The following is a 24743-nucleotide window of genomic DNA, read 5'->3' as shown; positions in this document are numbered from 1 at the left end:
CTTGATACATTACATGGAATTCCAGGAAGCTGGAGGATGTGTTTTTCTGGTCAGGTGATACCTAGTCCTTTCCTGCGACAGCAGACTCCAATCTCAGCCAGCAAACATTTCTCCCAAACCATGTGACAAGATTCTTTGTGTAGGTGGAAATTCCATCAAGAAACTGGCCTTTAACACTAGGAAAATTTGCTGGTGTTGGTCTCTCAACAGTCGGATTCTTAAGGGGCTTGACAGGGAAAATGCTGTTCGGAGCTTCCCCTCATGGAGCATATCGGAGGGCATACTCTCAGAATATAGGAGTGCCACTTTGAGACTGAGATGAGGAGGTATTTCTTCTCTTGGAAGTTTGTGACTCTTTAGCACTTCTTACTGTAGAGAGCTGTGGGAGCCAGACTCCATGTATGTACTTAAGGCTGAGATGGACAGGTTGTAGGCAAGTAGTGGAATCAGTGATTATGGGAAAGGGCAAGAAAGTGGATGTGAGGAATATCAGATTAGCTGTGATCCTACTGAATGGCACAGCAGGCTCAAGACACTGAATGGCCTACTCCTGCTCCTATTTCTTAGGGTCGTATGATCTAAGCCCTGTGCTGTCCTACTTGCTAATAATACTGCCACCAATAATAACAAGCATTGTTTCTAACAAGCCCGGTAAAGTCCCTAAACTATTAAAACATTTTGTGCTAGTTCTATTTAGAAATCATATCCTCATTATATTTCCACTAAAAAATTCATAGGATTAAAAGCAGTAATTCATGTCTGCTACAAGGCATGCAAGGAACGAACAAAAGGCATTGGTGTATTTGCCTCTCCTATCAGCAAACACCTATTTTTCTCTTTTCCTTTTAGCTTTCTTTCATTTTGGAAAACGTGCTTATCTGTGGAATTGACCAGTGTTTTGATGAAGTCCAAGGTGAAACAGGCATAAAAATATGCCCACCTCAAAATCCTATGCAGAATATAGAACCTTTTTTTGTTCAATTGTAGGGAAAACTTTCCACATTGCTGTGAGGCATTGGATAGTTACCCTTCCAGGATGATATCCTTCCTCACTTATTAATAACAGGAACCAAGAGCAGTGCATCTGTTTGGGAGATTGTAATTCTGAGCTAGAAAGGGGGAGGTTACTAAACAGCTGCCAAATTGAAAATGATCACATCAGTAATAATCTCATTGAATGGTAGTGGAGACTCGATGGGCCAGTTGGCCAACTTCTGCTCTTATATCTTTTGATCTCGTTATAGTCTTAAATACAAAATGTGTATTATGTCAGTATAAAGAGAGGCAGTTACTTCCTTTCATGTTCAAAGTTGGTGCTCTGAGTTACTTTTTGAATGCATTTATGAGCTACAATTCCTGAATTTGCTCAGCAATTAATTTCACAAGTTAGGAATCCTGTTTGGGATTCTTTAACTGATATGCAAGAATGATTTAAATAATTTGCAACATTAGCATCATGCCTTAAATTCGCCAGAATAATTACCTTTAGAAGTGCAAAAAGCTCCAAAAGATTGTGAAGAGGCTTTGAAATTGTACCGGTTCTACAGATATGCATGTTGTGATTGTAAAATGCTGCCTTTGTTGTGCATTCCTTTTTGAAAATCATTTGCTCAATCCAGCCTAACCATTGACTTTTGAAAAGGTTCAAATAGTTGCATGTTAAAGTTAAAACACAGCTGGCACAAGAATGCCTTTTTGTATTGTGAGCACTGCTTCTCCTGTCATTGAATGAATTATGGTTAGCTCTTATGTAGCATGTTTTTGCTTGGTAACAAGCTCTTCTACAAATGAACCAATCCAGGCCTTTAGTATTGGATTACAAATCACTCAGCAACAGCTCAACAAGCCAATGGAAAGCACCTCTTCAGCTATTTTGCATGAAGGTCAGCAGAAAGTTGCAAGCTTCCTATTGACCATCTGTGAGAAACAGATGTAACATTTGTGATAAGAATTGTAAAGGGTTTATTTAGCCAGTGCATAGCAGGGGCAGACTTTATGTCATGTAATTGAAAGCAATATTATAAATGATAGAATAGCAGAGATGAACTATCCTAATACATGAAGCAATGGTTTGATTAGATTTTTAATATGTATTCATTGTTTTTAATGACATTGTCTGTACAGTACATACAGTAGAATTCAATTACATGAAGCCGATTGGGTGAAAGAAAAAAATTGTTAATGAGCACAGATCTTTGCAACTAAGACAATGTGTCAGGAATGCAGAAAATCCGGCTAGGGTTGTTAGTATATTTGGCCAAATTCCGTAAATGTTCTCCTGGCAGCGGAAGTTTTGTCCCAGGTGTACAAACTTGTAAAATCTACCATGTAATGTGAAACGGCTGAAATGTTAGTAAATCAGAAGTGTGTTAGCTAAAACAAATTAGACTTTAGCAACAATAATGAGGCTTAACAAGAGCTTGTTTTTGTTCAGAGGGTAATTTGTTTTCACACAACGTTTACTTGTCTGTATTTTATTAAGTAATATAGCACTGGCAGGCATTCAGAATTGCTCAGCTTCTTGTCGAAATTTATAAATTACGTGTTGTTTTCTGTCACTGCTTTTAAATTCTTGCGCTCAAAATATTAAACTGACAGCAGTAATGCAGCACAGAGGGTGATTGCATTGCTGTACCCCATTCATTGTACAGTTGATGGCAATGGGAGAGAAAATTACAAAACTGTGCATTTCACTGTTATCAAGAGATGCATAATTACGCCAATAATTATGTTTCAACTTAGCTGTCATCTGAAAGTTAGGATTCTTGTGCTTGCAGCAGCAGCCAAAGAAGATTTCTTAGGTTTTTCCACATTTCTACTCCAGCTCTCAAGGAATTATCACTTCTTATTACTCATTTACAACTGCCTTTGGAACAGTACTGCACAGGAACAGGCCCTTTGGCTCACCATGTCGGCACCCACTATGATACCATTCTAAACTAATCCCACTTGCCTGCCATGGTCTGTATGACTCTATTTCCTGCCTCTTCATGTGTCTGTCTAAATGCCTCTTAAACATTGCTATCGTAACTGCTTCTATCACCTCTCCTGACAGTGCATTCCTGACACCCATGTAAAAAACTTTGCCCATGCATCTCCTTTAAACATTCCCCCTCTCGCCTTAAACCTATGCTCCTGAGTATTTGACATTTCCACCCTGAGAAAAAGACTCTGACTATCCACCCTATCCATGCCTGACATAGTTTTATATACATATACCAGGTCACTTCTCAGCCCCGAGCACTAGAGAAAAAAATTGTCCAAATTCTTAAAGCTGATATGCCCCAATACATGCAAGATCCTGCTCTCCAAAGCCCCCTAGTCCTTTTGGCAGTATGGCTACCAAAGCTGTAAGCAATACTTAAAATGTGGCCTAACTAAAGTTTTAGGCAGAAAGCATTGGCCTGGGCTCCTGGTCCCATTTCATTACCACCATGCCATTGTCCACTCCAAGAACTGAAAACTAAGGAGGAAGCTAGCAACATTGGGTAATCTGGGAACTGAATCCATGACCTTGGCATTATTAGCACCAGTCTGTAACCATTGGCACTACCTGGCCTTGTGGCAACGTTATTTGAAAACACATTACTTTTCATATGTTTGCTGATTCCTCCTCTCTAAATTACTCTGCTGATGCACTTACATGTTTAACATCTAGCACCCAGCACACAGAAATTCCCCCCTGCCCCAGCTAAACACTGGGAACACTGACGTCATTGACTTCAACTTCCTATCTGCCATGCCCATCTGTCTCCATGGCAACCTTCTAAGCAGCTGGAATTTTACCCCTGGAGATGGGCTGGGAGTGGGAAAAGCTTGTAAAATGACAGTGGAAGACTTTGGGAAGGAAGTTTGATGTCTTCCCACTGTTATGATATATTCCCAGAAATCTGAATAGCAGTGTTCTGGCTGCCAACCAATTAGAGACGACAGTCAATAAATTAAATTAACTGGCCAATTAACAGACAACTTGCACCCAGCTTGACTTTGGGATGGGCCTCTGCTGAAATGAGGGATGGCCGTCTCCCCGTAGCTTCATTGGGGCCCTTCTTTCTCCCTCTTTCATGGTCCTCTGGCAATAACTGCCCCTGCTACTCCAATACTGTCACTAGAGGTCTCACCTCTCCAATCAGTGGAACCTGTCTGCCACTCCCTGGCACATTTTTTTAAAAATCCTTATCCATTCATTGTAGGTGCTTCAACATTTCCTTCTTCCTGTTGCCTCACCAATGGCCACCTCCACACACCCACGCCCCACCACCCGACTCCACTGGCATTCTACCCACTACAAAAGTGAGATCAAAATTCTGCCTGTGTCCTTATTTTTGCCAGGTTTTGAGTACTTATCATTCTTAAATTTGCTGGCCTATATTTTCAGTAAGCAATACCTCATTTCTAAATTTTGATCCTTGTTTTCAAATGCCTCAATGGCCACTCCCTTCCCCTTCCCAAACCTGCAATCTTCTCTGTAGTACAATTCATGCTGTCATCGAATTCCAACTGACTTAGCATCCCCATTTTATTTGTTTCACCATTGATAGACATGGCTTCAGTTGCCTGGGCCTTTAGCTGTAGAACTTCTCCCTACACCATACATCTTCATTCTCTCTCTTTCTGGATTTCGGATTATTAAGTTAAGTAAACTCAAATTCTTTGCCTTTGTTTCTGAACATCAGCCAAACAGTTCAATGTTCAATCTTTCTTCATAACACTCCTGTGAAATATGGGAAAGGTAGCATATAAATTCAAACTTTTCATTGTACGTTAATTTCTGGAGGAAGTTTTGCCTAAGTTGTAACACTGGAGAGACAGTTAAATACAGTAACGTTAGTTGTGGACACACAGCTGAGTCAGCAGGTCTGTGAAAGCTGACTTAATTTCTCTGTGTTAAGCATATGGAGCCGAGGGTAGAACCCTGATATGCTGAAGGTTACCCCAGAGGCAGGGAGAAAATAAAATCGATGAGAAATAATGTAATCTGTGAAATAACTCTATGACTGTATGACTAATTACCAGTGATAGGTTTGAACCAGAGCATGTTCAAAGATGATGGACAAATTGAAGGAAAATAATAAGCCCCATTCGTTGGATATACCAAATGCTACAGGCTACTAGAATTAACAGAAATTTTGATAATGTCTTGATTTGAGGGCTTTAAACAAAATTAAGAGGGTTTTTTGTCCATTCTTTAGATGTTCATGTTGTTGACATGTCTGTGGTAGCTTTCCACTTGATAAGATGATGGTTTGTGCAGTGTTGATCAATTCAGTTAAGTATTGCCGAGTGTCATTCTGGAGCCCTTTTCTGGTACAGAAACTTCGGTCACATTCGGTGCAGAAGGAAGATAGTGGGACAAGATGGCACACAATTCACTGTCCTCTATTTCTTCTGGGCCCTGTTCCATGCCAGCTGAGCTTTTGGTTTCTTCTCATCACTTTCAGTGCCAATACAGTCAGCCTTCAGAAGTCATGGCTAATAACAGCTATGTCCAGTCGTGAGTGTCAATATCCATGATAATCGTATCTCACCTGGAGTGAAGAGATGCATGCTCAAGAGATCATGACCCAGTAACCAAACCCTCCTCCGTATGCCCAGTATCCATCTGATGAACAGAGCTAAAATAACACAGACTTTTTTGGCTTTTCAACGACTGAATAATGATGGGATTGGTATGCTCCAGCACCTCTGAGTTTTGAGTCTTTGCCTTCGAAAAGATGCTGAGGATGTGTTTCAGGTAGTGAAGGTATTACCTGTCAGTTTTTCCTACTGCTTGGCAATGTTTCATGGGTCTCATCACTGTGGAGGTGTCTGCTGAAGATGCATGTTTGCTGCACCCTCAGTTTGGCATTCTCAATCAAATTACTGTGGTTCCACAATTTCTGACTAAGCTGGAAGATAACAGCTGCAGCAGTGCTGCGTACGTTCACTGCAGCAAAGATTGACTGATCGCTGGTGACTGAGGAAGCTGAGTACTTGAAGTTATCAACAACCTTTGACATCATATTGCCACTCTGTCATTTATCAGCATTGACAACATCTGGACAATGACAATGACATTTATTGCCAAACCAAATTCTTTACAGATTTGAAAGAATCTGTCTATTTGTTGCTGAATGTATTCAGTGGTACGGAATGTTACTTAAGGATCATCAACTTGGAGCAACTCTCTGATAAGGTCTTGGAGCACCTTTGTGTTAACTGTCAGGGGGGCAAGGGTGAACAGCTTGCTGCCCATTCTGGTTTGTGAACAGACACCCCATGTAGGTGACCTGAACACATATGACTGCGGAACAAAGAAGAGCATGGCAGATTATGTCATCACCAGAATGCAGCATCAAATGAGCCCATTGCGAATCTCAGCCTGTTGCAATCTTGGCCTCTCATCGCTGATCTCACCTACAGTGTCGCCATGGGAAGAGGCAATCACATTGATCAGCATTAGCAGACAGTTAATTTTCTCCAGCAGCTTAAATAGACCACCTCTATTCGACTAGTTGGTGAGGTTGATGAAAGCACCACAAAGTCGTCACCTTTGTTCACAGCATTTCTGTTGCAGCTGTTGCACTGAGAAGATTCAAGTCGATTGGACATCTTCCAGTTCTGAAACCATCCTGAGATTCAGGATAGATACATTCAGTTAGCACCTGAAGACTGACAAAGTCAACACTGGCAAATATATTTCCCACAGGAGTTAGCAGGGAGATAGATGATGCTTGTGGCAATCAACTGCAGTCTCCTTGGTTGTTTTAGCAGGATGTCGTCTTTGTGTCACATATTTCCTGAAGAAATTGTTGGCAGAGCCAGCACTTGTGGTCTGTCCTTAATTTCTCTTGGGAAGCTGTTTGTATACTGTCACTAGAATCATTTTAAGTGTAGGTGTTTGTTGCAATTTGAAAAACCATTGCAGAGGACAGCAAAGAGTTGTTGGGAGCTTGGAATCACTTGCAAGCTACATAAGGTAAAAATGGCAAATTTCTTCCATGAAGGACATAAGTGAACTTGGTGTTTTTCTTTTTTCTGATAATCCAGCAGATATATGATCACCACTGAATTTAGCTTTGCAATCCAAATTGAATTAACTGCATTCAAATTGTCATGGTGTGATTCAAACTTAGGGCTGGAATTCTCCGCAAAAGTAAGTTTAGAGTTTGGGAGCATTTCATGCCTGGATCCTAGCTGGGGCAATGAATTGCCAATAAAGGGCCTTATCTTGTCACTGCAACTATTAAACAGTTGACTACATGAGTCACCATGTTGAAGCCCAAAAAGAAGGAAACCTCATCATGTTTTCCAGCTGGCATCTGGAGTGGGGGCAGGAGCGATAGAAGGGCTGCCTTGTTACCAGGCAATCAGTACCTGATCTCTGGACCTGCCATTGGGAAGGACATTTTCTGAAAGCTACTCCAATCTCCTTGCTTCTCACTGCCCTTTACCCGACCCCAACACTCATCTATCTCCAGGACATAAATCCAGGGCTGTGAATTACTAGGCCAGTGACATAACTACCAGAGCACCTGAAGCATAGTTGAAGGATATTTGATGCATTTACAATGAAGTAATAGCAGCCAAGCACAGAAAAATTACAGTGTCGTTTGGGATGTATGAGACACATCTGTGAGTAATTCAATCTCAGCTGAAATATATTTCAGCAAAAATTATTTGTTAAAAGTACTGTTTGAATATTATGGATAGGCTGTTTGATTGTTGATGAGTAGTTCAGCTGTCTTCCATCCAAAATCCAGTTTGTGTAACAGAATACTAATCGTACAATAAGAGTAGGTCGTAACATTTCACAAGAATCCTCGAAGAACAGCAACAGTAATATTGAGCCTAGTGATTAACATGAAATATTATTCTGCATAATTTATTTAATTCCAGAATTTTGAGGTATTGACATCACCTAAAGTTGAAATCAAAATAGGAAATGAAACCAAAATTTTGAACAAGTGCTGATATGAATCATTAATAAGGAGAGTAAAACATGAATTGCACGCCATCTACATTATAATGCACTTCTTAGGAGTGAAGCTTTTCATGTGCTGTTGTACATTCATTGTGCATTATCAACATCAGTAATAACTGATATTGTATAAAATGAATCAGGAGAATAGGAATCCCGTATTTACATGCATTTTGTTTGGAGCTAAAAATAATACACTTTAAGGTGGACTTATGTCTACACGTTTCTGCACTGTAATAGCTGCGTTGGTGTTGTGTTTGTTCCTGGAGTATTTTATTATTGCATTTCACACTGTTGTGGAGAGGACTTTGTGCAATATGTAAATGCAAACCGAAAGAACTGCGGGTGCTGTCAATTTGGAGCAAAAACAGAAGTTGCTGGAAAAGCGCAGCTGGTATGGCAGCATCTGTGAAGAAAAAAAAAATCAGAGTTAACGTTTTGGGTCCAGAAAGATTTTTTTGTTTCTGATGTAAATGCAGATGTTTGACTGAGAAGTGATCAGATAGCTGTGGACAAAGGCAAAATACTGCAGGTATTGGTAATCTGAAACAAACCGAGAATACTGGATAAACTCAGCACATCTGCCTGCATCTGTGGAAAGAGAAATAGAGTGAACATTTTGAGTCCAGTATGACTTCAGAATTGAAGTAGAGTCACCCCAGACTCGAGATGTTAACTCTGTTAACTCAGTCCACTGATGCTGCTGAGTTTCTTCAGCATTGCCTGTGTTTGTTGCAGCTGTCCTTGATATCTACCCAAAATGTGGAATTTCCATAGAATTTACAGAAAGACACTTAGAAAACTTTGAACCTAAACTCCATATCAAGAAACAGTTGGCGGTATAGGCCATTTGAATGACAACATTCAGGCAGCCATACTAAACATTTCTGCTCTTGCACAGCCTTGCACCCTGACCCAAGCTGTTCTAGTATACTTACAACACTGGCATCAAATCAAAATTGTGGAAAATTGCCCAGATGTGTCCTGTACACTGAATGCAGAACAATCCAACTTGGCCAACTACCACCCTATCAATCTTGTCTTGATCATCAGTAAAGTGACAGATATTGTCATCAACAGTGTTGTCAAGCACCACCTGCTCAGCAATGATTTGCTCAGTGATGCCATGTTTGGGTGTTGCCAGAGCCACCCAGCTTCTGACTTCATTACAGTCTTGCTTCAAACCTGGACAAAACAGCTGAATTCTGGAAGTGACTTGAGAATAGCTACCAATGACATCAAGGCCATATTTGACTGTGGGATAGTAGGAACTGCCGATGCTGGAGTCTGAGATAACAAGGTGTAGAGCTGGATGAACACAGCAAGCCAAGCAGCATCAGAGGAGCAGGAAAGCTGACATTTATGGTCTGGACCCTTCTTCAGAAATGGGGGAGGGGAAGGGGACTCTGAAATAAATAGAGAGAGGGGGAGGCATTGATAGAAGGTGGATAGAGGTGCAGATAGGTGGAGCGAAGATGGACAGATCAAGGAGATGGGGATGAAACCAGTAAAGGTGAGTGTCGTTAGGGAGTTGGTTTGGGGGTTGGCCAGTGAGGAGGGAGGGGCGCGTTCACCTGCATATCTGCTAATGTGGTATACTGTATCCACTATTCCTGATGTGGCCTCCTCTACATCGGGGAAACCAAGCAAAGGCTTGGAGACTGCTTTGTGGAGCGCCTATGCTCGGTTCGTGATAAAACGACAACACCTTCCAGTCTTGAACCACTTTAGCTCCCCCTCCCAACTCCCTGGCTGACATGTCCATTCTGGGCCTCCTGCAGTGCCACAATGATGCCACCCGAAGGCTGGAGGAACAGCATCTCATGTCCCGCTTGGGAACGTTGCGGGCCTGTGATCTCAATGTGGACTTCACAAGCTTCAAAATCTCCCCAGCCCCGATCTCATCCCAAAATCAGCCCAGCTCGTCCCCGCCTCCTTGACCTGTTTGTCTTTTCACCCACCTGTCTGCTCCTTGCACCTCACTGACCAACCTCACTGCTACTTCCTACCTACTAGCCTCATCCCCGCCTCCTTGACCTGTCTGTCTTCCTTCCCACCTACCCACCCCTCCCTCCTCACTGAGCAACGCTGATCCCAACTCCCTACCTACACTCACCTCTGCTGGCTTCATCCCTGCCTCTTTGACCTGTCTGTCTTCTCTCCACCTATCTGCTCCTCTATCCACCTTCTATCATTGCCTCCCGCCCTCTCTATTTATTTCAGAGCCCCCCTTCCCCCCTCCCCCATTTCTGAAGAAGGGTCCAGACCCAAAACATCAGCATATTTGACTGTGTGGCCTTGAAGAGCCCTAGCAAATCTGGAGTTGATGAATTTGGGGGAAGTTCTCTACTGCTAGAACCATACCTAGCAAAAAAGGTTGTGGTTGTTGAAGGTCAGTCATCTCAGCTCCAGGACATCTCTCCAGGAGCTCCTCAGTGTACTAGGTCCAACCAGCTCTGGCGACTTCACCAATGATCCTCCCTCGATCATTATTTTGGAAGAAGGAGTTTTTGCTGGTAATTGCACAGTGTTCAGCCCTATTTGCAACTCCTCAGATACTGAAGCAATCCATGTTCAAATGACAATATCTAGGTTCGGGCTGAAAAGTAGCAAGCAACATTGTTGCCACACAAATGCCAAGCGATGACCACATCCAGCGAGAGAGTTCATAACCATCATTTTTTGGCATTCAGTAGCATTACTATCACTGAATTCTCTACTGTTAACATCCTGGGGGATATCCCTGACCAGCAACCGAATTGGGCTACGTCTATACATACAGTGGCTACAACTCATCTCCTGACTCCTCAAAGACTCTCCATCATCTTCAAGGAAAAAGTCAGGAATGTGACAGAATATACCCCACTTGCCTGGATGAGAGCAACTCCAACAACACTCAAGAAGCTTGATACTGTTCAGGACAAAGCAGCTTGCCTGATTGGCACTACATCCACGTACATCCTTTCCATTCAGCACCATTATTCAGTAGCAGCAGTGTGTACCATGCACAAGTTGCACTGCAGAAATTCACCAAAGATCATTAGCCAGCAACTTCCAAACCCACAATCACTTCCGTCTAAAATGGCACCAGATACATAGGAACACTACCACCTGTAAGCTCTCCTCCAATCCTGACTTGGAAATATATTGCCATTCCTGCAGAGTCGCTGGGTCAAAATTCTGGAACTCCCTTTCTACCAGTACTGTGGGTCAACCTACAGCACATGAATGGCAATTCACCACCACCTTCTCAAGGGCATCCAGAAGGGCATCAGATGCTCTCCAGTCAGCAACACCTGCATCCCACAAGACAATAAATCAAAAATGGACAGGAAGCAAAGAGTCATCCTAATTGAGGTATTTCCAAATTGGCTGTCTGACTAAAGACACAGGGATAAATGCTGAGCCGCCACGATTTACAATCGATGTTAACAACTTAGACAGAGAGAAAGTGTTTGTTGACATTAGAAAACCATGTGGAAATTTAAGGAAGGCACTGAGAGGCTGCAGAGAGATGTGGACAGGTTAAATGAGTAGGCAACAAGATGGCAGAAGGATTATAATATGCAGAAATGTGATATTATTTACTTTGAACAATGAAAAATAGAATACTTTTAAAGGCATAAAAGCATTCTTGTTAATGCTGAGAGACCTAGATGTACTCATACAAGGAAGTTAGTATGCAGGTGTTAATCAGTTAGGAATATGGTTAGCATATTTGTGTTTATTGCAAGGGGTCAGAGTACAGTCATAAAGAAGTGTTTCTACATAGGTCAGGGTTTTGCTGAGGCTATATCTGGAGCACTCTGCACAGGCTTGGTCTTCTTATTTAACAAAGGAAACACTTACATTTGATCTGGAATAATGAAAGATCATTAGATTGGTCCTCAGGATGAAAAGGTTATCCTGTGATGACCAGTTAAATAAATTAGGCCAATCTTTCTGGAGTTTAGAAGAACAAGAAGCAGTCTCATAGAAACATGCTTGATAGAGTAAACACTGAAAGGTTTGTTCTAGTTGTTGGGAAATCTAAAATATGGCAACATAGTCTCAGTGTCTTTTGGGTCTGAGATTATTCATTTATTCAATTAGTTGTGAATCTTTAGAATTCTCTCCCCCCTCCCTTAGTGAGGTAGACAGATTTTTGGTCCCTCAGGGAATCAAGAGATGTGGGAAGTTGATGGGAAATGAAGTTTGAACCCAACATTGACCATGACTTTATTGAATGGCAGAGCAAGCTCGATGGACTGAGTGGCCTATTGCTGCTGTTATGTCTTGTGTTTTGTGAAAGGCCACCGTAGAAATCAAATGGCAATGAATGTTCAAGGTTTCCCTGAACTGACAATAATTATGAGACCTTTCAAATTCTGAAGAGGGAATGTTAATGCGTTGAACTCCAAAATAGCTGCTTCTGTTTGCTCTGTACCCTTCTAATGGTCAATCAGTGCATCCATACTGACACTCTCACTGATATGACTTGAGCACATCTTGCCACTGGAATGTTTGCATGTGCAGCAAATGCTATTGTGGGCACCAAATGACACCCACAGTGCCAGATATTTTCTAAATTGTAAAGATAAAGCATGTAATATTGCCGTGTGTATAAAGCTGCTAAAAGATTTTGCAAGGTAAAGTAACCAAATCACTCAATAAGAGTCATAAACCTCAAGTACTTTGCTGTAAATGAATGTTCATGAGGATTAGGAACAATTGCCTGTTACCACGACAACATATATGATCAACTGTAGTTCTGGTGTTACCTATGGAAACTCTGAAATAATAGAAAGTTGAATGTACGTACAATATATAGTATCTACAACATTTATGTAGCCAAATATCCAATGAATAGTGCTGTGCCAATCACCAGCACCCCCAACCTGTCCTCCTAAAACAGGTGATTCAGTGCTAATATTGCCATTGAATGGATAAGTGGTTTAGTGGCAATCATTGCCCAGCACATGTGAGGTAAATGTTATTTTTCACTTCTCATGATGTTGTGCAAGTTATGCAGCATGAGAGCATGGAATGTTTTATTATCTGAAAATTGTGAATGGAGTTGAACACTGCGATAATCAATGAAAATTTCCACTTCTGATTTTGTTTTGATGGAAGGTCATTGATGCAACAATTGCAGATAATTTGGCCGAGGGCATTATCCCGACATTTGGGACTCCTGTGGCACATTGATAATGCCTCAAGCTCTGAACCAAGGGACCTGGGTTTAAGTACACCTGCTCCAGAGCTGTATAATAACATCTTAGAGTGGGTTGATTAGAAAATATATATCCTCAGGGACTTTCGTAATGATGTCCTGATGTTGAGATGATTGGCTTCCAACAAGCACAATCATCTGCCTTTGTATTCAGTATGATCTATGTATTTCTTCCCTGATCTCCATGGCCTTCAGTTTTACTGTTCTTTTTGGTGCCACACTGTCTTAAACGTTAACTTGTTTTCAAGGGCAGTTACTATATTTTATCCATGTTTAAACTAGAATCTTACCAGTCCTTAAATGACATGGGCAATGATGAGGCAGCTGGTAAAATATGGCAAGATAAGAAAAATAGATGTTCAGAAAAAATGTCTTGTTTTCCACCTAAGATCTTAACAGAGGAATGAGAATCTCATTAGTGAGAATTGAGAGGCCTACATTAACATTATTACCAAATTTCACCTCATGTGTGTGTCCTTTGATATTTCATCAGGCAGCGAATACAAACTGGACATGACAGTTCCTGACATTTTAGTCTGATCAGGCCTCTTGGTCTTCCAGACTCTATCTTGATCAGCATTCCCACATCATTGTTGCTCATCTCTGACTCACTTGGAAGACAGTTCACCCTTTCAGTACTACATTTTGGAGCACACTGATACTATTCATTATCATGCTGTTGGCAGGCCACTTTGTTCACAGGGACAGGCACCTAGCTCATGCATCAGGGCAGGGAGCATCTCAAGGTTCCTAGCTTGCCTTTTAAACACTCATTCACTTTATGCCCACTTGGAAGCTCACAGCATCTCTGCCTTGCAGTGCCTTTCTCTAATTCGGAGTCACGGAGACAGGGTTTTTACAGCATGGAGAGAGGCCCTTTGGACCATCATGTCCACACTGGTCATCAAACATCCATCTGTTCTGAAAGCACATGCTGGAGATCACAGCAGGTCAGACAGCATCCATGGAGAGAGAGCAAGCTAATGTTTCGAGTCTGGATGACTCAACTCTATGAACTCTAGTGACATATCTCACGGAATTCTCTACGCTCCCCTCATTATGCATGTATCATGCCCCTACATTGCTGCTCTCATACTATCCTGGGCTCAGCAGCAACAGACGTACTCACTGATGCCAGAATCTGTTCAGACTTGTGCTGCTGGTGCCATGTTTAAATTCTAGCTGTGTGTCCAGTCCAATCCTGCAAGCCAGAAAATACTTTTCACAATGAGTTGCTGAACAATTCTAAAGGACATGGCTGAGAAAGGGGTGTTAATGTTTTACTTTGCCAACAGTGACCCAGGTGTTATGATGGGCAGGAGTGCTATCCACTTCCCTCAGGACAGTAAGAATGTACAACATTCTACCAACCTAGCCTGATGTTACCACCCATAGTGTCCATGGTTCCAGTGAACACCCAGTACAGGCAGAAGGTTAATGTCCTCTGCGTTCTGCAAGGCTAAGTGTCACTATCTGCTCTCTGCTACCTCACACTCACCCTAACTCTGCCACTACATCCGTTTCCCATCCATGGGTATGATTTTCCACTTCGATCATTGCACGCAACATCTCACTCGAAATTGCTGTCACTCAACCCATTTCCCCACGCTCCTAACTCTCCCTGCCCTTCCTACTCACTGACTCATTCAGGCTACCTAGCCACCTTTACCCTATACCTATACCAGGTGGTACAGCTGTTCCAGCTACTTTCATCGCCTTCGATCCAACTGTTTTTGATTTATTGCAGGAGAAAATGGCCAATAATAGGATCAGAAGATCATGGCTGGTGGTGAGGCAACTGGCATTTGTCCCCTCATTCACTATGAGGAGAGAGTCCTTGCCTCAGCAGGAGGACTGTGACATTATGAAGTTGCCGAGACTTCCATGTCCAACAAAATAAAATCCATTGTCAAATGCTATGCTGTTTTGAATATATTCTCAATTTAGTCTCTATTTCACTACTCATTCCATTTCTTGTCTCCTTCAGGCACCAGTGGGGCCTACACAGTCTCCCTCTTGGAGCCCCTCTGGGCCTCAGCTCCTCTTCCACCTCTGAGGAGGAAGACACTGGCCCCTAAAATGATGCATAGACATGGCTGTTTCTTGCACTAGCCCCTACAACCACCAGCTCAGATACATTCACCTCAGTGGGTGTGTTAGCTCAATGAGAAAATCTGTTGTGCTCCTCACTGCCATGTGTCAAAAGCTTGATAAAGAAGAAGTTTTCCTCATTGGTCCCTTCACAATCATTATCCTCTCTCCATCCCAGCATGCTGCCTCCAATCCCCACAACTGACTTTCCAACATCCTCACCACAGCAGGGGTCCCAGATAACCCTTTGACTTTCAGTTAACAGATTCCAGGACTGACTGTGGCCAACCTTCCTGACTGAACTGGAAAGACAGAGCAGACTGATAGGTGAACAGACACTGACTGATCTCAGTTTAGCTCCCTGACTGATTTAGAACTACTCCCCATACTAGTTGCATTGGTCTTGCAGGATTGACATGGTCCCTGACCTGGACTGTAATGATCTGGACCCTAATTGACCATAATCGCCACAATCTCCCAACTGACTGTGTCCAAGTCCATGGATTGATATTGGATGATACTGTTGACTTCCTGTGGCACACTCTGTGCCCTGACAACAGTCCTTCTGGACTTGACTGAGGACTGCTCCCCTTAGAAGTTTTAGAGAGGGAACTTAGTTTGAAATACATTTTGTGTGTGTTTTCCATTTAAGCCACAGGCATTCTTATTGGTGTGACATTGACATAGCACAGTGTCACACAGTAATATGACAAGCTGAGATAATGGGAACTGCAGATGCTGGAGAATTCCAAGATAATAAAATGTGAGTCTGGATGAACACAGCAGGCCAAGCAGCATCTCAGGAGCACAAAAGCTGACGTTTCGGGCCTAGACCCTCTCTGATGAAGGGTCTAGACCCGAAACGTCAGCTTTTGTGCTCCTGAGATGCTGCTTGGCCTGCTGTGTTCATCCAGCCTCACATTTTATTAATATGACAAGCTGCTTGGGGTTGCATTTGTGCTAAAACAGAACTACTGAAAGGCTGTATGTTCTGAATATAAGAGCAAGAACGTTATGAAGAAGCAGTATAAAAAGTTAGTTAGACCACAGCTGGAGTACAGCTTATAGTTCTGTTTGCTGCACTGTAGGAATGATGTGATTACATTCGAGAGGATGCAGAAGAGATTCACCAGGAATTTGCCTAGCATTGAGCGATTCAGCAATGAAGAGAGATAACAGAAGCTGAGTTATTTTCATTAGCACAGTGAAGGCTGACAGGCAATGAAATGTATAAAGTTATGAGCGGCATTGGCAGACCCCTCAGTAGAAGGGCCAATAATGGGGCCTCACAGTTTTAAGGGAAGGAGCAGGAGTTTAAAGGAATTTTGAGGGAAATAAATTCACTCAGAGAGTTGTGGGTATTTGGAACCCACTGCCCAAAAAAATGATAGAATACCCTCAAGACATTTAAGAAATACTTAGATGAATATCTGAAATGACATGGCACACAAAGCTATGGGCCAAGTGCTGGAAATGAATTTAGAATAGATAGAGGAACAAATTACTGCTGATGCTGGAATCTGTGCTAAAAACAACAGTTTTCAGCCCTCCATGATATTCCCTGAAGTTTGACACTTAGCCAGTCACTGATATAATTTAGACCAATGCTAAATTGCAATGAAGTTGAGTTACTGTGTCTAATGAAATGCTGGATCCTGAATCAACTGAAATGCAACTTCTGCACCTGGTATAAATTCAACATTCCTGCACAGAGTGTTGTATTCACACTGGAGACAAAATTAAAGCCTTAAATCACATGGTCTGAAATTAAATTTGACCTGTGCTTACAAAAGAGGTTATATATTTGCAACTGTTTAAGTTCAGAAGTTTATGGTTTCTTTACTTGAAGAATGTTAAGAAATGGAAGCTTTATGGCCCTTGCAAGGAAAACACAGAAGTGCCTATACGTGACAATATGTGCTACTTAAATATCATGGTGTTTTATTTTTGGCAGTTATTCAGTTGTTAAAGTTTTACTGAACAGGACACATGTTCTTGTTTCTGAACTTCATCACCCTGTGGAACCATATGATTATTGTACGAAAGTGGAAATATACTTTGAAAGGTGCCAAAGCAAGTACAGCAATTATTTGGCCAACCTGTGGAAATTTTACAAATCGGCACAGTTCTTCCATATAAATTTCATTGATCTTTATACCAGGAAGTTGCATAACACACTAGCATTTACATTAACTGGGCTTACAGACTTAAAAGCAAACTTGAAATGAAATCCACCTTTGAAAAAGTATCGATGAAAGGAGTAGGTAATCTGAGATGTTTGTTTGGCTGATACGTCTGTTGTAACTTCTACAGGAAAATTCTTGAATTTCATACAGCATTTCAGAAACATGGATTATTGCCCAAAAATTAGGTTTAGAATGGTTGGGATCCACTTCAGTTGTTCATGTAGACAGAGGAAGCATGATAAACTGGTGTCTGTATCTGCCCAGCACGAAGTAAATAAGTTGCTGTCACTGTCAATGCTCTTCGTTGGGAGCACGCCTTATATGAATGTCAGAAAGCAAGACTTTTCCGGCATCAGCCAAAGGCCCTCTATGTGAAAGAAGATGTACGTTGTTGCTGCAATTAGCTTTATTCTAGCCCTGCATTACCTGTCACCACTACACCATCTTTCCACCACTTTCCCCCTAATCTCACTGAATCACTGCAACAGACTTCTTTCCACCTCCTCCTGGCTTTAAAATTATCATGGGTAGGTGGGAATGTGAATTTGAGGTCACAGTCAGGTTACCCATGATCTCAGTAAATGGTAAACCAGTTTCATGGTACTAAATGGTGTCTTCCTGCTCCCAATTCTCATATTTATATGTATCTCCTATCAGGCTACACTCAATCATCAGCAAAGTGCTATCAAGTAGCAATTCCAATTGAGTAACCCACTGATTGATGCTCAGCTTGAGTTCCACAAGAGCCACTCAGCTCCTGACCTCATTATGGCTTTGGTCCAAACATGGGTAACAAAGTTAAAAGATTGAGGTGACGTGAACGCGACTGCCCTTAATATCAGTGCAGCATGTGGCAATTTATGTCGTCAGGGAACCCCAGCAAAACCAGCATAAATGGAAATCAGGAAGCGCTGTCTCCATTGGGTGGTTGCATCCCGAGCACAAAGCAAAATAGTTGCTATTGTTGGACGTCAATCGTCTCAGTCCACGGATATCTTTGTAAGAGTTCTTATGCACAATGACCTTTATCCATCATAAGGTACGAAGTGGGGATGTTTATTGATGATTGCACAGTGTTCAGCACCATTGGTGATGCTTTAGACACTGAAGCAATTCATGTCCAAATCTGGCAGACTTGGACCATATCCAGACCTGAGCTGATAGGTGGTAATTAACATTCACACTACACAAGTGCCAGGCAAAGATCAATGGCATCAACATTGCTGAATTTTCCACTACCAACTTCCTCGAGTTACCATTGACCAGAAACTGAACTGAGCTAGCCACATAAACACTGTGGCTATATCGACAGTCAATAACATGGTAAATATTAGTCTTTATATCTAGATACTTCTAAAAACAAAAATCGACCATCTTCCAAGGTAGGATTTGAACCCTGACCCTAGAGTATTACCGAGATCTCTGAGTTACTCATCCAAATATGTCAGCAAATACCTAGGTGTGGAAACAATCAGCAGGAATAATTGGTCTCTTCTGCTACACAGATATTAGCTGGGATGTGAATAATGTGAAAAGCATACATTGCACAAGATTCTTAAACATCAAGAAAAGCCAGCACTTAGCATACCCAATGAAAGGAGGCACAATTCTCAACTTCGATTCAGAAAATGAAGCCAGGCAAATTATTGAAGTTGCAGTGGGTGACTATTTTTAGAGATAGTGATTGTCTTACAGTTAGATCTATCAAAGTATAGAAAAGAACCAAGTTAGAACAGGAGAAGCTCTAAACTGGGGGAAGACAAATTTAATGAAGCTTGAGCAGTGATCTGGTGAAGGTGGGCTGGACACAGTTACTTGAAGGAAAATCAATGTCAAATCTGCAAAAGGCATGTGAAATTCTCTAGGCACAATGTAGACATGTCTCCATAAGGAAACAGACTGATACTGCCAAATCTGGGCCACTCTGTTTATGTACAAACAGGCAGAATGGAATAAAGCAGGAAACGAAGGATTATGACAGTTACAATAAACCTAAATGAATTTTAAAAACCTTGAGGCGTATAGAAAACACTGGGGTGGAGTAAAAAATGAAACTAAGAAAGCAAAGAAAGGATACGAAAAAATATTGGCTGGCAAGGCCAAGGAAAACCCAGAGTTGTTTTATTAGCACATTAGATGATGACTAAGGAGAGTTTTGAGCCTATCAGTGGTGTAGAGGGTAATTTACACAATGATGTACAAGAAATGAGCAGGATTATTAATGATTACATTTTGTTGTCTTCATAATGGGGAGGGATGATGTAGACATTCTAGTACGAGAGCAGGAGTGTGCAATATTAGATACAGTAAATTTAATACAAGAACAAACACTACAGGAACAGACATTCTTTTCATAGAGTCCCTGCAGTGTGGAAACAGGCCCTTTGACGCAACAAGTCCATACAAATCCATCGCCTTATAACCCACATAATCTACACATCCCTGAACATATGGGCAATTAAGCATGGCCAATCTACCTAACCTAAACATCTTTGGACTGTGGGAGGAAACCCACACAGACAGAGGGAGAATGTACAAACTCCACACAGACAGTCACCTGAGGGTGGAATCAAACCTGGGTCCTTGGCACTGTGAGGCAGCAGTGCTATCCACTGAGTCACTGTGCCACCACTTTGTAGGTGGATGTTACCGGGCCAGACAGGCTTTATTCCAGGTGGGTAAGGAAAGCTGGGGAGGATATAACAAATGCTCTGAGGATCACTTTCCTATCCTCACCAGATAAGAGCAATGTACCAGAGGATTGGAGGTCTGCAGACATTGTACCATGAAAAACAGGGTATGCTGGACAGACCAAATATTTGTGGCATAATCAGTCTGACTTTGGTGATAGGCAAATTATTAGAATCATCCCCGAAGACACAATAAACTGTCACTTACAAAGGAGTGGATTAATCAGCTAATGTTTAACATAATTTTATTCGGGAAACCTCATGTCTAATTAACTCAGTCAGTCTTTTTGAGGAAGTGTCAAAGAGGACTGATAAGGTTGGTGCATTGGATGTTGCATTTATTAAGGCATTTGACATGGCTCCATTGGAAATCAATAAGAAAAGTAAAGCCTTTGTGATATAGGAGTATAGTATAAGTTGAATGCAAAATTGGTTCAGTGACAAAAAACAAAGTGTAATGACAGTAGAGTGATATCATGAATGGTAAGATGTTTTCAGTGGCAGTACACAGGGCTCAGTATAAGATCCTTTGATGTTTGTTATGTATTTCAATGACTCAGAACTAAATGTGCAAGGCTTGATCTGGAAATTTGTAGGTGAGATAAAAATTGGCTCATTAGCTGATAATGAAAAAGATATCACTGACTCTAGAATGGTATCAATGTTTTTGTTAAGTGAGTGGGAAAGTGCCAAATGGAATTCAATCTGGAGAAGTGTGAAGATATGCCTTTGGGAAGAAAAAACAAAGCAAGGGAATATTCAATAAATTGCAAGGTATTGAGAGAGATCGAAGAAGTGAGAGATATTGGAGTGTATTCCATGGGTCCCTGAAGATAGCAGGACAGGTTGGCAAGGTGATAAAGAAGGTATATGGGATACTTTACTCATTGGGCATGGTATTAAATACAAGACCAAGGATTTGCTTTTTTTTTCACTCGTGGGATGTGGGCATTGCTGGCTAGACCAGCACTTCATAGCCAGGCCATAGTTGCCCTTGAGAAGATGGTGGTGTAAAACTGGAGCTCTATAAACAGCAACTCATATTCCGCCTGGGAACCCTGCAGCCATATGGTATCAATGTGGACTTCACCAGTTTCAAAATCTCCCCTTCCCCTACTGCATCCCTCAACCAGCCCAGTTCGTCCCCTCCCCCCACTGCACCACACAACCAGCCCAGCTCTTCCCCCCCACCCACTGCATCCCAAAACCAGTCCAACCTGTCTCTGCCTCCCTAACCGGTTCTTCCTCTCACCCATCCCTTCCTCCCACCCCAAGCCGCACCCCCCGCTACCTACTAACCTCATCCCACCTCCTTGACCTGTCCGTCTTCCCTGGACTGACCTATCCCCTCCCTACCTCCCCACCTACACTCTCTCCACCTATCTTCTTTACTCTCCATCTTCGGTCCGCCTCCCCCTCTCTCCCTATTTATTCCAGTTCCCTCCCCCCATCCCCCTCTCTGATGAAGGGTCTAGGCCCGAAACGTCAGCTTTTGTGCTCCTGAGATGCTGCTTGGCCTGCTGTGTTCATCCAGCCTCACATTTTATTATCTCTATAAACCCTGCTTTGGTCTAAATTGCATATTTCTGGTTCCACATTACAGGAAGGACACAGTTGCTGTGCAGAGAGTAAAGGGGAGGTTTTTCAAGAATTTTGCTTCACCTTGAAAATTGCAGCTATGAGGAAATATTGGATAGGCTAGGTTTTCACTTAGAACAGAAGAAGCTGAGCTGTGCTCAATTCAAATGAACAAAATCATGAGGGGCCAGGGAAAGGGAAAGCCTGCAAAACTGGGAGTTGACTAGAAAGATTTGTTTCCCTTAGCAGATAGGCCGTTTACCACAGTCAAAGATTTAGGGTGTTCAAAGCAAAACTGCTGTAGCTGCTACAAATCTGAAACTAATAAATAAATTCTGGAGGAATTCAACATGTCTGGTTATATCTGTGGTGAGAGATACAGAGTTAATGTTTTAAATCCAATGTGACTCAATATTTATGATTCAAAGTTAAATGTGCAAGGCCTAATTTGGAAGTTTGCAGATAACACAAAAAATTGACTGGCAGGTTGATGATGGAAAGGATAGCTGTCAATTCTGGAATGATAGCAATAGTTTGGTTGAGTAGGAAAAAGTGGCAAATGGAATTCAATCTATCGAAGTTCAGAAGCAGTCATCAGACTCTAAATCTTAACTCTGTTGCTCTGTCCACTGCTCCAGTGAGTCTGTCCAGCAATTTCAGTGCCTGTGATTAGAAGAAATAGTGGAGGGATGGTCAAAAACGTTTTCAGCCAGAGGGTAGGAATTGCTGGAATTCACTACCTGATCAGGTGATTTCAATAAATTGACCAGGTATCTGGATCTAAATCACAATCATTGGGGAGCACAAAGTCAGAACAGTAGTATTAGTTTAATTTGGAAGAAAGATGATTTTATTCTGCTCTTTGATAGTGCAGTGGAATGCTTGTACTTTGGTATAGTCTTTGTATTTTTTTAGCATTAAAATCTGCAAAAGTTCATGTTCTGTTAACTCGCTAACATTCAATGTTTGGGAACAAAGCTGTTCATTTGAGGACACCTCTGAACCAATGGTGAATGACTTTTGACAAATTTCCAACTTCCACTTTTATCTTTGCCACTCAAAGAATTTTATAATGGTATTTACTCAGTTTTTTTTAATCATTTGGGGAGGAAGGATTTCAAACCTGGAAATGTTTTTACAGACTGTTGACTTCTGTCACCAATACAAGGAACTATGTTTAGAACAACCTGCTTGCATTTTACATAATTGTGTTTGAAAAGCTTGTGCTTATTTTAACAATCTGTGATGTAAACTATGGAATTTATCAGTCTATAAGACCTAGCATTGCATGAGAAAGTTGATGTGGATGAGTTGGACTGAAGGGTCTGTTTCCATGTTGTACAGCTCTTTGACTCTATCACTCTAAAATTCTGGGACCCGATCAATTATATCACTGGATGTTGTAGGAAGCTAGGGAAGAAATTGCAGGACCCTTAGTAGACATAATTGTATCATATAAATCTACGGTTGAGATGCCAGAGGACTGATGGGTGACTTTATTTAAGAAAGGCTGTTAGGTCAAACCTGTGAACTACAGACCTATGGGTTGACATCGGTGGTGGGTAAGTTGTTGGAGGGGTTTCTGAGAGATAGGATTTACATGCATTTGGAGAGGCAAGGACTGATTGGAGATAGTCAACATGGCTTTTTGTGTGGGTAATTGTACCTCACAAACTTGATTAACTTTGTTAAAGATGTAACCAAACAGATAGATTGATGAGGGCAGAACAGTATGTGTTGTTTGCATGAACTTTAGTAAAGCCTTTGATAAGGCTGTTCATGGTAGAATAATCAGTAAGGTTAGATCACATGGGATTCAGGGTGAGCTCATTAATTGGACATAAAAATTGGCTTTACAGTAGGAAGTAGAGGGTGGGGGGGGGAGGGTAGTTTTTCAGACTGGAGACCTGTGACCAGCGGTGCTCCACAGGGATTGGTGCTGGGTCCACTTTTGTTTATAACATTTACAACATTTAAAAGACATTTGGATAGGGACATGAATATGAAAGGATTAGAAGAATATGGGCCAAATGCAGGCAAGTGGGATTAGTTTAGTTTGGGAAAGTTGGTTGGCATGGATGTGAGTTTGCTCACTGAGCTGGAAGGTTCGTTTTTAGACGTTTCGTCACCATTCTAGGTAACATCATCAGTGAGCCTCCGGTGAAGCGCTGGTGTTATGTCCAACTTTCACATTCACACCTAAGTTGCTGGTGCAAAAAAAGACGAGGAATAGATTGTTACACTGGAGATAAAAATCCCAGCTGATCAGAACATCGTAAAATAGTAAATGATGGAGGAAAAATGTTCTTTGTGCAGCTGAGAGATCATTTTGGCTCATGTTTTACATGGAAGAAGATGGTTATGCAAAGAATATTTAGAAGTACTGAGCCACCATTCAACTTGTTGAAGTAAATATGCTTCTGATTTTATAGTAAAGGTCTCATCTGCTCATATGAAAATTGGGTTGGCAAAGTTGTATGTTAAAAATGTTTCTTTCCTCTGTTCTTTGCTGTATATAGGTGTTTCATTCCAAATATTTATGCAGCTCTTGCCACAGCAGTTCTGGTGCCCTTACTGTGCCTTGTGGGAGTTTTTGTAATTTTTATATACGTCTATCAGCTGATTCAACAATGGAAGTCCTATGACGATGTCTTCAGAGGAAAAGCTAATAGCACAGGTAAGGACAGCATGAATGTTATTGTTTGAATCAGTTACAACAGTCGTAATAATTTCAGTATTGTTCTCTAATAGATTTTGTCAATTAAGCTCAATTTTGTCTTTGTCCTTTTGATAAAATTAAACTATTGTATGCAGAGAGGATGAAAATTCTTCAATGGACTTAAAAGTCCCAAATTGATATATTCACTCCGACATTTATTTTTCTGTCCTTTAATTTGGCATAAGCTGACAACTAAAATAGCGGTAACCCAGAATGCTGAAATATCGTTGCTGTTTTTTTGAAAAGATCAGGAACATTTTGTCTTGAATGATTTTGTTTTCTGCAAAAATATTGGCAAAGTAGACAT

The 24743-nt window shown here is 41.5% G+C and overlaps 1 protein-coding gene across 9 annotated transcripts in view; it reads left to right on the top strand.

The window, feature by feature from the left end:
- The window catches only part of adgrv1 (adhesion G protein-coupled receptor V1), a 560536-nt gene that overhangs the window by 472077 nt on the left and 63716 nt on the right, over nucleotides 1-24743 (top strand). For 8 of the 9 annotated variants that reach the window (XM_048527106.2, XM_048527099.2, XM_048527104.2 and 5 more), the window contains one exon: nucleotides 24237-24394. The exons of the other annotated variant lie outside the window; for it this stretch is intronic. In XM_048527106.2, the coding sequence (XP_048383063.2) occupies nucleotides 24237-24394 (158 nt within the window). The remainder of the gene's footprint in view (nucleotides 1-24236; nucleotides 24395-24743) is intronic. 9 annotated transcript variants of the gene reach the window in all.

This window comes from Stegostoma tigrinum, chromosome 3 (genome assembly GCF_030684315.1).
Source record: "Stegostoma tigrinum isolate sSteTig4 chromosome 3, sSteTig4.hap1, whole genome shotgun sequence".
Classification (NCBI taxonomy): Eukaryota; Metazoa; Chordata; class Chondrichthyes; order Orectolobiformes; family Stegostomatidae; genus Stegostoma; species Stegostoma tigrinum.
This window is presented reverse-complemented; position numbering and strand designations above follow the sequence as displayed.